This window comes from Schistocerca serialis, chromosome 7 (assembly GCF_023864345.2).
Source record: "Schistocerca serialis cubense isolate TAMUIC-IGC-003099 chromosome 7, iqSchSeri2.2, whole genome shotgun sequence".
Taxonomy (NCBI): Eukaryota; Metazoa; Arthropoda; class Insecta; order Orthoptera; family Acrididae; genus Schistocerca; species Schistocerca serialis.
Genome location: NC_064644.1, coordinates 307,351,734 through 307,365,374, shown reverse-complemented (window position 1 = coordinate 307,365,374; position 13,641 = coordinate 307,351,734). Strand labels below are relative to the sequence as shown.

At 40.4% G+C, this 13,641-nt stretch overlaps 1 protein-coding gene across 1 annotated transcript in view; it reads left to right on the top strand.

The window, feature by feature from the left end:
• LOC126413034 (O-acyltransferase like protein-like) overlaps positions 1–13,641 on the top strand; it is a 190,135-nt gene that overhangs the window by 113,696 nt on the left and 62,798 nt on the right. The window contains exon 6 of the mRNA XM_050082928.1: positions 4,450–4,643. Within this exon, the coding sequence (XP_049938885.1) occupies positions 4,450–4,643 (194 nt within the window). The remainder of the gene's footprint in view (positions 1–4,449; positions 4,644–13,641) is intronic.

The window sequence follows — 13,641 nt, the reverse complement described above, 5'->3', positions numbered from 1 at the left end:
AAGAGAAATTACGGGACGATGACAGATTTTTTGCACGTGTTCTATTTAGCGATGAAGCGTCATTCACCAACAGCGGTAACGTAAACCAGCATAATATGCACTATTGGGCAACAGAAAATCCACGATGGCTGCAACAAGTGAAACATCAGCGACCTTGGTGGGTTAATGTATGGTGTGGCATTAGGGGAGGAAAGATGATTGGCCCTCATTTTATCGATGGCAATCTAAATGCTGCAATGTATGCTGATTTCCTACGTAATGTTCTACCAATGTTACTACAAGATGTTTCACTGCATGACAGGATGGCAATGTACTTCCAACATGTTGGATGTCTGGCACATAGCTCGCGTGCAGTTGAAGCGGTATTGAATAGCATATTTCACGACTGGTGGATTGGTCGTCAAAGCATCATACCATGGCCTGCACTTTCACCAGATCTGACATCCCCGTATTTCTTTCTGTGGGGAAATTTGAAGGATATTTGCTATCATGATCCACCAACAACACCTGACAACATGCATCAGCGCATTGTCAATGCATGTGCAAACATTATGGAAGGCAAACTACTCGCTATTGAGAGGAATGTTGTTACACCTATTGCCAAATGCATTGAGGTTGACGGGCTCATTTTGAGCATTTATTGCATTAATGAGGTATTTACAGGTAATCACATTGTGACAGCATGCGTTCTCAGAAATTATAAGTTCACAAAGGTACATGTAACACATTGGAACAACTGAAATAAAATGTTCAAACGTACCTACGTTCTGCATTTTAATTTAAAAAACCTACCTGTTACCAGCTGTTCATCTAAAATTGTGAGCTATATGTTTGTGACTATTACAGTGCCATCTATGACAAAGAGAAAAAAGTGGTCCAACTAAAACATTCATATTTCTATACATACTACACGAATATGCAATAAAAAATGGGAGTTCCTGTTTTAAAAAATGCAGTTGATATCCATTTTACCTATGGGAGTGCCATCTAGCAGGCCAACCATAGCGCCATCTGGTTTCCTCCTTCAAGCTAGACAAGTTTTGTTCTTTGTAGTTTTTTTGTTTGACGCTTATTTCGTGAGATATTTGAGCCAGTCACGATCAATGGGCCACCCTGTATAGCCTCGGTGATGGAAGTGTTAAGGGCAGGAGTCTTTTGAAGGGTTGCATATTGAGTCTGCCATAGGTTAGTGGTCTGTGTAAATGATGATGGATTTTCCCTATACATCTTTAAGTCATTTTTAAACCAGTGGACTGCCTCATATGCCACCAATAATTGATGCGCCATTTGTCTGTTTCTCATTCTTCATTTGGCAATAAAAATATGGACAAGAATTTTCCTCTAATCACAAATTAATTTTCTTAATTACTCTGGTTACTTTGAAGGAAATTCACTTTGGAATTCAGAGCAGATGAGGAATTTTGTAGCCTATTGTGATGTAAGTACCACAAAGTGGAACTTTCTTGCTTTGCTGTGTCACTGTATGCAGCACAATGATAGGCCTATGCTATTAAGGTAAGATGTATTTCATGTTTGCCCTACTTTATATGTCATAGATACAGTCAGCTCTTTGTCTCCACTCAGCAACTGTGAGGCTGGTTGGCAGCAGCTTCTTGCTTGTCTGTCTTCCATTTCAGCTCAGTGTGATGAACAATTTATATCCTCCATTATTTGTTTAATATTATCAAGTCTGGGTCTTTGTATGTAATTTCTACTTTCTACTGCCCCCTCAATTTTTCTGTTCAGTAGACCATCACATCAAACTACACGGCTTATCAGCTGAGCCCTTCTAGTTTTTAGATGTTTCATGAAGCATCTTTCCTCCCTTGCTCAAATGAAAACTTCCTCCTTTATAATAATTTCTCTCCAGCTGATTTTCATCATTTTTCTGTAGCACAGTGTTTCAAACTCAACGAGCCTCTTCTCCTCTCTCACTTGTATTGTCAAAGCTTTACTGCTGTATGTTGCAATGCTCTTCAAAAAGATTTTCAACATTTGTTTCCTCATGTCAAGGCTTATATTCTTTGTAGTGAATATGTTTTTCTTCTTATTACAAGCATTCTTGGCCTGGGCAATTCTGTATACTACCTCCTTGTTGCTTCTTCCATCACTTGTGATCTTACTTCCCAGGTAATTAATCCCATTCACTCCTCAGTCATTTCATTTTTCAACATTACCAGTGTCTTGCTTTCATTGTTTCTGTGGCAGCCTAGAGCTTTTGTTTTATGTGTGTTAATTGTCATATGGAATCCCTCCTCCAATATTCTATCCAGTGTGTTCAGGAGTTTTTTGCAGGGCTACTTCACTTTCTGTAATTAGTGCTACATCATTGGCAGATCTCAGCATGCCTACTTTATCTTCATGAATTGTTACTCCGATGTTCACTTCCTCTCTCACCCTCTTGATTGCCTTCTGTGTGAACAGATTAAATTAGTGTAGGGATAGGGAGTAACCACACCATACCCTCTTTTGAATGCTAGCTTATCTTCTTTATTAGCACGGTGAACTGCTCTGATTTCACATATGTAGGTGTTATATATAAGTCTTCTCTCTCTAAAGCTGATTCCTGATTGTTGAAAAGTACTAAATAATACAGTGCAGTTGACATTGTCAAATGCTTTCTCCAGATCTACAAATGCTATGAATGTACTGTTGTTCTCCTTCAACTGTTTCTCTTTCACTTTCATCAGTACCAATATTACCACACACACACACACACACACACACACACACACACACACACACACAAGATTGGATTTGAACATGTGTGTGACGTGTGTAACGGATCAGTCTGATGCAGCTGTCTGAGTTTCTGTTCCTATTTGTGTTTGTTTCAAACATAATAGAGGGTGTATCAAAAAGAATCATTGGCATGTCAAAAGAATCATTGGCATGTCTATATTTCTGAAACTAATAAACACATACAATGAATTATGTTTTTTGATGAACGGGAAAATCAAAAAGCTTTTTCTATACGTTTTCATGGGTGTTCAATATTCCCCCATTGAGACGCATGGCACATTTGAGTGTGGTATTCAAATTGTTCCCACACTGCAGCGAGCATGTTTTGAGTTACAGCTTCCACAGCTGCTGTTATCCGATGTCTCAGTTCATTCATTGTTGTTGGTAATGGAGGCACATAAACAGTCTTTTATAAACCCCAGCAATAAATAATCACATACAGTCAGGTCCAGTGACCTTGGAGGCCAGTAATGTAAGGCTGATCCATTGTTCAGTAACCCTTTGATTTAAAGATTCCCACACTTCCAGATGCTAGTGTGGCAGTGCCCCCATCCTATTGATAAATGAAGTTGTTTGAATAAGTCTCCAACTGGGGGAAAAGAAAGTTCTCAAGCATATTGAAATTTGTGCTTCCTGTAACAATGTTCTTGGCAAAGAAAAATGGACCATACACCTTTTCCTGTGAAACTGCACAAAATACATGTTGTACAACTTCATGTGGTTGTTCCGTACCCCATATTCTCACATTATGGCAGTTCACCTTTCCATTTAAATGGAATGTTGCCTTGTCACTAAAAACAAAGCGTGGAAGAAAACTGTCATCTTCCATCTTGCCGAGGACGAAATTACATAACTCCACACATTGTTGTTTGTCACCTTCATGAAGAGCTTGCAATAGCTGAATTTTGTTTGATTTCATGTGTAAATGTTGATGCAACACATGCCAGATGGACATTGGCTGAGCTGTAGAGCTGCAGGGCAGATTTCTGCGGACTCCTTGTGGAACAGTGGCAGATGCGTTCAATGTCTGTGTCAGACACTTGGGGACAGCCTGGCGTTTTGCCTTTACACAAACAACTTGTTTCTCAGAGTTGTTCATGCCATTGTCTAATGCTCTTTGCTGTAGAAGTATCCACACCATACTTAGTATGAAAGTCATGTTGAAAAGTTATTACTGACTGCACTGCACAAAATGTAGAACACAAAATACATTCAGTTGTCCCAACACAACTTTTACTAGAACTGAAGAGGGTGCACACTGCTGCTACCTAGCAGGAACCATGTAAAACTCGAGGGTTTGCTCTTTCCAAGAGTATATTGTTCATGCACATATCTCGAATAACATAATATTTACGATTTTTAAAAATCAAATGATTCTTTTTGATACACCCTGCGTATTGTGTAGCTAAAAAGTACATTATGCTAATAAGTAAATTAGGTGAATAAATAACTAAAACGAAATATATAAGCAATATATAATCCTTATTTTAGAAACCATGACAATAGTAGGAAGACTTATCATAGAATGTCTAAAAAAACAGAAACAAACATTGAAAATTCTAATTGTGAAGTTGCAATGCTGCTGTTTCACTGTATGTGTACAGTTATTGCAAAATGCAATAGTTAATAAACATTAAATTTAATATAATAGTTTAATGTTACTGGGTCTCACTGTGTCTGAAAAATGGTTTTGTCTATTTTTTTCAGTGTATGTTACAATCATGGTATTTGTCTGCTGACATGCAACTATTTGTTTGTGCACTCATTATACTGATACCACTGTACTACTGGCACAAAATTGGTGAACTGCTGCTGGGACTGGTTATTTTTGTGTCAGTAGCACTGCCATTCGCTACTGTTCTCATCCGACGGCTTCCTGGTCTCTACCAGCCCACCCAGCCGTGAGTAGCATGTGAGGGTCCTTTCAAACTTCATCATTAGATCACCATTGGTTTACAAAATTATTTTCACTGCAAATATTCTCTTAATTTAAATTTGTCTGTATTTAAATTTAATGTATTGTACTACTGGCTCTCGAAATTGCAGTACCAGAAACTAAACTTTATTTGAAAACAAAAACAGATGTGAAATGACAAATTTTTAATTTCTTTAAATTGAAATTCTCACTATCATCAGTGTTAGGAGGCTTAATCTCTTCTTCATGTTATGATTTTCTTTTTTATTCAACTCTATCATTAGCTTCTTCCTCCAGTTGTCAATATTTTCTGTTGATCTTAGTCATCAATCAGTTGGCGTCTTCTTCCATCCAATCCATATTGCCTTCAATCCATCTTACCTTCTGTAAGAGAAGGAAAGTTGCTATTCACCATATAGCAGAGATGCTGAGTCACGATATGCACAACAAAAAGATTCACACAATTATAGCTTTCGGCCATTAAGGCCTTTGTCAGCAGTAGACACACATACACATACGCACACACACACTCACACAAATGCAACTTACACACACGTATGCAGTCTCAGAGAACTGAAACCACACTGCGAACAGCAGCACGAGTGCATGATGGGAATGGTAACTGGGTGGGGGTAAGGAGGAGGCTGGGGCAGGGAGGGGGAGGGATAGTATGGTGGGAGTGGCAGACAGTGAAGTGTTGCAGTTCAGACAGAGGGTAGGAGAGAAGGTGCAGAGGGGGGAGGGGGTAAGTAGCGGAAAGCAGAGAAATAAAAAGAAATGAAAAGACTGAAAATACTGGATGTGGCGGTGAAATGACGGCTGTGTAGTGATGGAATGGGAACAGGCAGGGGGCTGGATGGGTGAGGACAGTGACTGATGAAGGTTGAGGCCAGGAGGGTTATGGGAACATAGGATGTATTGCAGGGAAAGTTCCCACCTGCGCAATTCAGAAAAGCTGGTGTTGGTGGGAAGGATCCATATGGCACAGGCTGTGAAGCAGTTATTGAGATGAGGGATATCATGTTTGGCAGCGTGTTCAGCAACAGGGTGGTCCACTTGTTTTTTGGCCACAGATCGTTGTTGGCCGTTCATGCGGACAGTCAACTTGTTGGCTGTCATGCCTACATAGAATGCAGCACAGTGGTTGCAGCTTAGCTTGTAAATCACATGACTGGTTTCACAGGTAGCCCTGCCTTTGATGATAGCTGATGTTGGTGACTGGAGTGGAGTAGGTGGTGGTAGGAGGATGTATGGGACAGGTCTTGCATCTAGGTCTATTACAGGGGTATGAGCCATGGGCTAAGGAACTGGGAGCAGGGGTTGTGTAAGGATGGTTGAGTATATTATGTAGGTTCGGTGGAGGGCAGAATACCGTGGTAGGAGGGGTGGGAAGGATAGCGGGCGGGACATTTCTCATTTCAGGGCACGACGAGAGGTAATAAAATTACACTCTCAGTCAAATTAGATTCTCCACCAGGGTTTCGATTACCTCTCGTCATGCCCTGAAATGAGAAATGTCCTGCTCACTATCCTCCCCATGTCTCCTACTGTGGTATTCCGCCGTCCACCGAACCTACTCAATATACTCATCCATCATTACAAAACTTCTGCTGCCAATGCCTTACCTCATGGCTCTTACCCCTGTAATAGATCTAGATGCGAGACCTGTCCCATACATCCTCCTACTACCAACTACTTCAGTCCGGTCACTAACATCACCTATCATCAAAGGCAGGGCTACATGTAAAACCAGTCGTGATTTACAAGCTAAGCTGCAACCGCTGTGCTGCATTCTATGTAGGCATGACAACGAACAAGCTGTCTGTCCGCATGAACAGCCACTGACAAACTGTGGCTAAAAAACATGTGGACCACCCTGTTGCTGAACATGCTGCCAAACATGATATCCCTCATCCCAGTGACTGCTTCACAGCCTGTGCCATATGGAGCCTTCCCATGAACACCAGCTTTTCTGAATTGCAGGTGGGAACTTTCCCTGCAATACATCCTACATTCCTGTAACCCCTTGGGCCTCAACCTTCGTTAGCCACTGTCCTCACTCATCCAACCCCCTCCCTGTTCCCATTCCAGCACTACACAGCCATCATTTCACCACCACAACCAGTCTGTTCGCAGTGTGCTTTCAGTTCTCTGTGACTTCAGACATGTGTGCAAGTTGCATTTCCGTGTGTGTGTGTGTGTGTGTGTGTGTGTGTGTGTGTGTGTGTGTTTGTGTGTTTTTACTGCTGACAAAGTCCTTAATGGCCAAAAGCTATAATTGTGTGAATCTTTTTGTTGTGCCTATCACGACTCAGCATCTCTGCTATATGGTGAGTAGCAACTTTCCTCCTCTGGTATTGTTACATTCCACCCTGTATTTCGCATTGTCTGATTTTTACCTTCTATAAGTATGTGCATACCAGAATACTAATCCCCTATTAGATTTTCTGCAAGGGATGTTTACCATATTTAATTTCCTTCCTCATGTTCTTTTCAGCACTTGTTTATTTATCATTTTACATGCCCATCTTACTTTTTCTGTCCTACACCATCATGTCTTAGACCTCTTTAATTATTTTCTCTCTCTTTTCCTTAGGGTCAAGATTTCTAATCCGTGCATACTTGACTCGATAAATAATATTTAACGTGTTTTCTCTAGCTCAATACTAATCTTGATAATCACTAGACAAGACTTTTTTGTGAATGCCTCTAAGCTACTGTAATTTGGCAATGAGTTTTGCTCTACAGTAAACAGATTAAATCTTCATCTTACAAAAACTTGTATTTACAAAGAGATAGAGGGGCTGGTCAGTACTTACCTCAGCTCAGTACAGCGATAGATACACAAAACAGAACAGAAAATTTACATTCCTAGCTTTCGGAACTTTGTTCCTTCATCAGGGAGGAGAGAGGGGATAAAAGGGAAGAAGGGAAAGTGGATTCAGTTGCTCACAACCCAGGTTATGAAGCAACAGGGAAAGGTAGACAGGGATGGTAGCAAGGATGGAGGCATGGTTGTCAGAGGGAAGCCAAAGATATTCTACTGTTAAGTACTGTGCCAGCTTCAAACCAAAGAGGATGCATACAGAAGTAAAGAGGTATATAGTGTAAAGATAAATACAACTATGTAGCATGAAAAGATGTGTGAATGGCTAAAGAGGAGAGGGAAAAAGGAGAAGACTGAAGAGTAAATGGGAGTGAGGTTGGTTAACGTAGGTTCAGTCCAGGGGGATGGCGGGATGAAAGGATGTGCTGGAGTGCAAGTTCCCATCTCTGCAGTTCGGAGGGCCAAATGGCACATACGTTGTAGCAGGTTCCTAGGTCCCTAGAATTATGCTGGATGGCATGTTCTGCTACTGGGTATTGGACATCTCCTAGGCGGACAGTTCGTCTATGCCCGTTCATGCGCTCAGCCAGTTTAGTTGTCGTCATACCGATGTAAAAGACTGTGCAGTGCAGGCATGTCAGCTGATAAATGACATGTGTTGTTTCATGTGTGGCCCTGCCTTGAATTGTGCATGTTTTACCAGTAGCGGGGCTGGAGTAGTTGGTTGTGGGGGGATGAATGGGGCAGGTTTTGCAGCGGGGTCGGTTACAGGGGTAGGAACCGCTGGGTAGAGAAGGTGATCTGGGAATATTGTAGGGTTTGACAAGGATGTTACGGAGGTTAGGGGGGTGACGAAAGGCAACTCTGGGTGGTGTGGGGAGAATATTGTCAAGGGATGATCTCATTTCAGGGCTTGACTTGAGAAAGCCATATCCCTGGCAGAGTAATTTGTTGATGTATTTGAGGCCACGATAATATTGGGTGACAAGGGGGATGCTTCTGTGTGGTCTGGGGGTAGGAACATTGTTGTTGGACAGGGAGGAATGTATTGCTCGGGAGATCTGTTTGTGGACAAGGTCTGCAGGATAGTTTCGGGAGAGGAAAGCACTGGTCAGGTTATTGGTGTAATTGTTGAGGGATTCGTCACTGGAGCATATACATTTGCCATGAATACCTAGGCTGTAGGGGAGGGAGCGTTTGATGTGGAATGGATGGCAGCTATCAAATTGAAGGTACTGTTGTTTGTTTGTGGGTTTGATGTGGATGTGAGCTTCAACAAGATGAAGGTCAACATCCAGGAAGGTGGCTTGTGTTTTGGAGAAGGACCAGGTGAAATTCAGGTTCGAAAAGGAGTTGAGGTTATGGAGGAAATTAAGGAGTGTTTCTTCATCATGAGTCCAGACCACAAAGATGTCATCTATAAACCTATACCAGGCCAGGGGAAGCAGCTGTTGGGTCTTCAGGAAAGCTCCCTCCATGCAGGCCATGAAGAGGTTGGCATAGGACGGAGCCATCCTGGTTCCCATGGCCATTCCCCTGATTTGTTTGTAGGTCTGGCCTTTAAAAGTGAAGTAATTATGGGTGAGGATGAAGTTGGTAAGTGTGATAAGGAACAAGGTTTTTGGAAGATCTTCGGGTGGGCATTGGGAGAGGTAGTGTTCAAGGGCAGAGAGACCATGGGTATGTGGGATGTTTGTGTAAAGGGATGCAGCATCTGTGGTGACAAGAAAGGTTTCAGGTGGGAGGGGAGTGGGGATAGATTTGAGGCATTCTGGGAAGTGGTTTGTGTCTTTGATGTAGGATGGGAGTAGGCAGGTGATAGGTTGGAGGTGTTGGTCTATCAGAGCTGAGATACATTCTGTTGGGGCTTTGAAGCCTGCCACAATTGGACGGCCAGGATGGTTCTGTTTGTGGATTTTGGGTAATAGGTAAAAGGTAGGGGTACGTGGCTCAGGTGGAGTGAGTAGGTCTATGGAAGCCGTTGTGAGGCATTGTGAGGGACCTTGGATTTTTAGGACTTTGTGCAGCTCAGTCTGGATGGAGGGAATGGGATCCTGGGTAACAGCTTTGCAGGTTGAGGTGTCGGAGAGTTGACGCAGTCCTTCTGCCACATACTCCACATGGTCAAGTACCACAGTTGTGGAGCCTTTATCTGCCGGGAGGATGACAATAGAGCGGTCTGTTTTCAGCTCCTTAATGGCACGGGATTCAGCTGGGGTGATGTTGGGGGTTGTCGGGATGTTCTTCAAGAAGGACTGGGAGGCAACACTGGATGTGAGGAATTCCTGAAATGTCTGCAAGGGGTGGTTTGCTAGTGCTGTGGATAGTTTTTTCAGCACCTGCAAAACCTGCCCCATGCATCCCCCCACAACCAACTACTCCAGCCCCGCTACTGGTAAAACATACACAATTCAAGGCAGGGCCACATGTGAAACAACACATGCCTGCAGTGCACAGCCTTTTACATTGGTATGATGACAACTAAACTGGCTGAGTGCATGAACGGGCACAGACGAACTGTCCGCCTAGGAGATGTCCAATACCCAGTAGCAGGGCATGCTGTCCAGCATAATTCTAGGGACCTAGGAACCTGCTACAACGTACATGCCATTTGGCTTCTCCCACCCAACGCCAGTCTCTCCAAACTACAGAGATGGGAACTTGCACTCCAACACATCCTTTCATCCCGCCATCCCCCTGGACTGAACCTACGTTAATCAACCTCACTCCCATTTACTCTTCAGTCTTCTCCTTTTTCCCTCTCCTCTTTAGCCATTCACACATCTTTTCATCCTACATAGTTGTGTTTATCTTTACACTATATACCTCTTTACTTCTGTATGCATCCTCTTTGGTTTGAAGCTGGCACAGTACTTAACAGTAGAATATCTTTGGCTTCCCTCTGACAACCATGCCTCCATCCTTGCTACCATCCCTGTCTACCTTTCCCTGTTGCTTCATAACCTGGGTTGTGAGCAACTGAATCCACTTTCCTTTCTTCCCTTTTATCCCCTCTCTCCTCCCTGATGAAGGAACAAAGTTCCGAAAGCTAGGACTGTAAATTTTCTGTTCTGTTTTGTGTATCTATCGGCTGTACTGAGCTGAGGTAAGTACTAGCCAGCCCCTCTATCCCTTTGTTAGTATTTGTTTCACATCTTTATATGAGATTTTTCTTTAATCATTTAAAAACTTGTATTTGGAAGTTAAAAAAAAATCAAAATGTCTTATAGTTACAAGAAATAGGGATCAGTGAGCACACATTAATAAACACTCCATGTGTAATTCCTAGGCATGCAGATGGATAGCACATTGAGCTAGCACTACCATGTGAATAAGTTAACCACCATGGTCAGTTATATCTGCTTTACACTTAAATATTTCTCTTGTGGTGCTGACCTACAGAAGCAATAGCTAGCATATTTTACATATTTTCACTCCGTGGCCTCAATGTTAATTAATTAATTAATTTACATTTTATTTGCATGAAGCCAGAACAGTGATGGCTTTTGCAAATGTCAAACACAACTGTATGACAAAAATTATATTTACAAAATATGTTACGTACCATAATAGCTGAATCTTCAATACATTTTACACATTTATTATTTTATGACTGATACACTACTCTCATATAACAAGTGGTATCTTAGAATTGATTGAATGAATACACTATAAACATTTCCCCAGAGCTTTTAATTTACTGTTAAAATCAGTCCACTGACATGTTCTCGAATATTTTGGTCATTTTTAAACCGAATCAAACCATTAATATAAGGGCTCTTATCTGCCATTTTTAATTTTCTTCCTCTCTAAAAATGGTTGTGTTTTGTGCCAGTGTTGTGGGACACTACAGCTGAGATGAGAAAAGTATTTATTCAATGTTCTTATATTCAGTGATTGATTCATTCATTGTATTCCACAGGCCCCCATCAGAAAGAACTATCTTCAAGAATGAGTCAAAGTCTGTATTAACAAAAGAGAATCAATAACTGTACACTGAATTAAATATAAACTGTCACTACATTTGTAATACTATTTGTATTAACCAGGCCAATTTAACCAGTCAAATTAGAGGGAAAATCATTACACTAAAGAAAGCTGCTGCTTCCTCAATTACCTTCCAGTGGTGAAATTCCAAGTTCTGCCAACATAGAGATAAGAAAGTAAAGAAAATTATAGTATCTATGACAACTGATAATGCCTTCCTGAAGTAGGTTGGGAAGGAACGGGCAGGTCTCTCAGATCCCAAGTAAAAAAGAATCTACTTGTTATGAGAATGGGGGGAGATGCAGGTGAAGTTGCAGATATCAGAGAAGGTAGTTCATAAGTAAAATGAAAAATTATACAGATTTCAAGGTAAGAAAGGAGTGTAGGAGTATATATCACTTAGAAATGAAATTGATAGAAGGTGTGAATAAACTAAAGTGAACTGGCTACAGGAAAAAGATGTGAAAAAATATAAACAGAAATGGTCATCACAAGGACAAATTCAGATGTATAAAAGCCAAAATAGCTTCCATTGAATTTGAAAGCAGATGTCATTATTAGACTGCCAAAGAAATTGCACTGTTAAATGCAGAGGAAAGATCAAATAAATGAAAAGAGTGTCTCTATGAGGGGTAGGAATTCTGTTAATGTGATAGAAGATAAAAAGGATGTTGATTTGAAGGATGGGAATCAATTATAAGTCTGACCTAATGAAATTTTGCCTTAACACTAGGGAGAATTGATAAATAAAATTCTGTCAGAATTACTAATATCATTGGGGGAAGTTGCACAAAATAATTATTAGATGACAATAAGGTTGGCCATAGAGAATGTAAAGGTGCTTGAAAGACAGTCCTTAAATTATGCTTGGCAGTGGTAGCAAGACTTGAGGTAAATTAAGATTCTTTCATAGGATTTATTGACTTGTTCATTTTTATTTATCTTACTTTCCACTGCCCATCTATACGATGGAATAGGCTTCATATCTTAAATATAATTACGTTAATACATAGCTAATGGTACACTTAATTACACATATAATTGCATACATTTAGAATAAGCCCCCAACATTATAAACTAATTTAAGAAGTTTAAAATATTGCACATTTTCTCCATGGTGTAGTCAGACCGATAATTTTGAAAATGTCAAATGCGTTAGTAATATTTAGAATTGCACTTTGTATGTATATTATACATAAAACAATTTATGCAACTTATATCTGCTTTAACAATACTAGAGAAGGAAAGTTGCTACTCACCGTATAGCGGAGATGCTGAGTTGCGATAGGCACAACAAAAAGATTCACACAATTGAACTCAGCATCTCCGCTATATGGTGAATAGCTACTTTCCTTCTCTGGTATTGTTACATTCCATCCTGGATTTTCTATTATATCTGCCTTACATATTTATTACATTCAGTTCATTTCATTCTATTTCAAACTGATTCATAACAGAAGCAATATCTTATAACAATAAGCTTTCCATTTACAATTATTGTGTTGAAATCATTTCCCTTGCATGTTCTTAACATGTTTGACAACTTATTAAAGCTAATAACACCATTGAGAAATGGGCTTTGATCTGTCATCCTTAATTCTGTTCATTGTCAGAAGTATAACTCATGGCACACAAGAATACTCAGCCTATATTCGTGCAGTATTTGAGCATAAGAGTACTTTGTGACTTCCAATAAGTTTTATGCATAATTTCAGATCTTTTCTAAACTTTTCTCACTTACATGCTTAATATACATTAACTCACCTGTAAAGTAATCAGACATTTGAAGCTGTTTTAAACATGGGAATTTGATTCTACACAGAGTTAGGGATTGATTGGTTAACACTGTATGATCAAAAGTACCCTGACAATCTGATGTAATGTGGAGTTGACCTCTAGATGTCACAAGATGTAGACATGCCAGTAAAAAATAAGGTGTGGAGTACTGCATTGTCAGTAGGGAAGCAGTTATAGCAGAATGAGTTGGTCGAAGATCTCAGTGACTTTGAAGATTTAAAACACATTACATCAAGCTAATTGAAGTGACTACATCATCATAGCAGGGGACTTTAATGCCAGAATTGCTAATGGATAATTAGGTGATCTAATAGGAACTGGTGGAGGAGCTATACTAAAAAGAAATTTTGTTATTTTGTAGCTCCTAATAGAC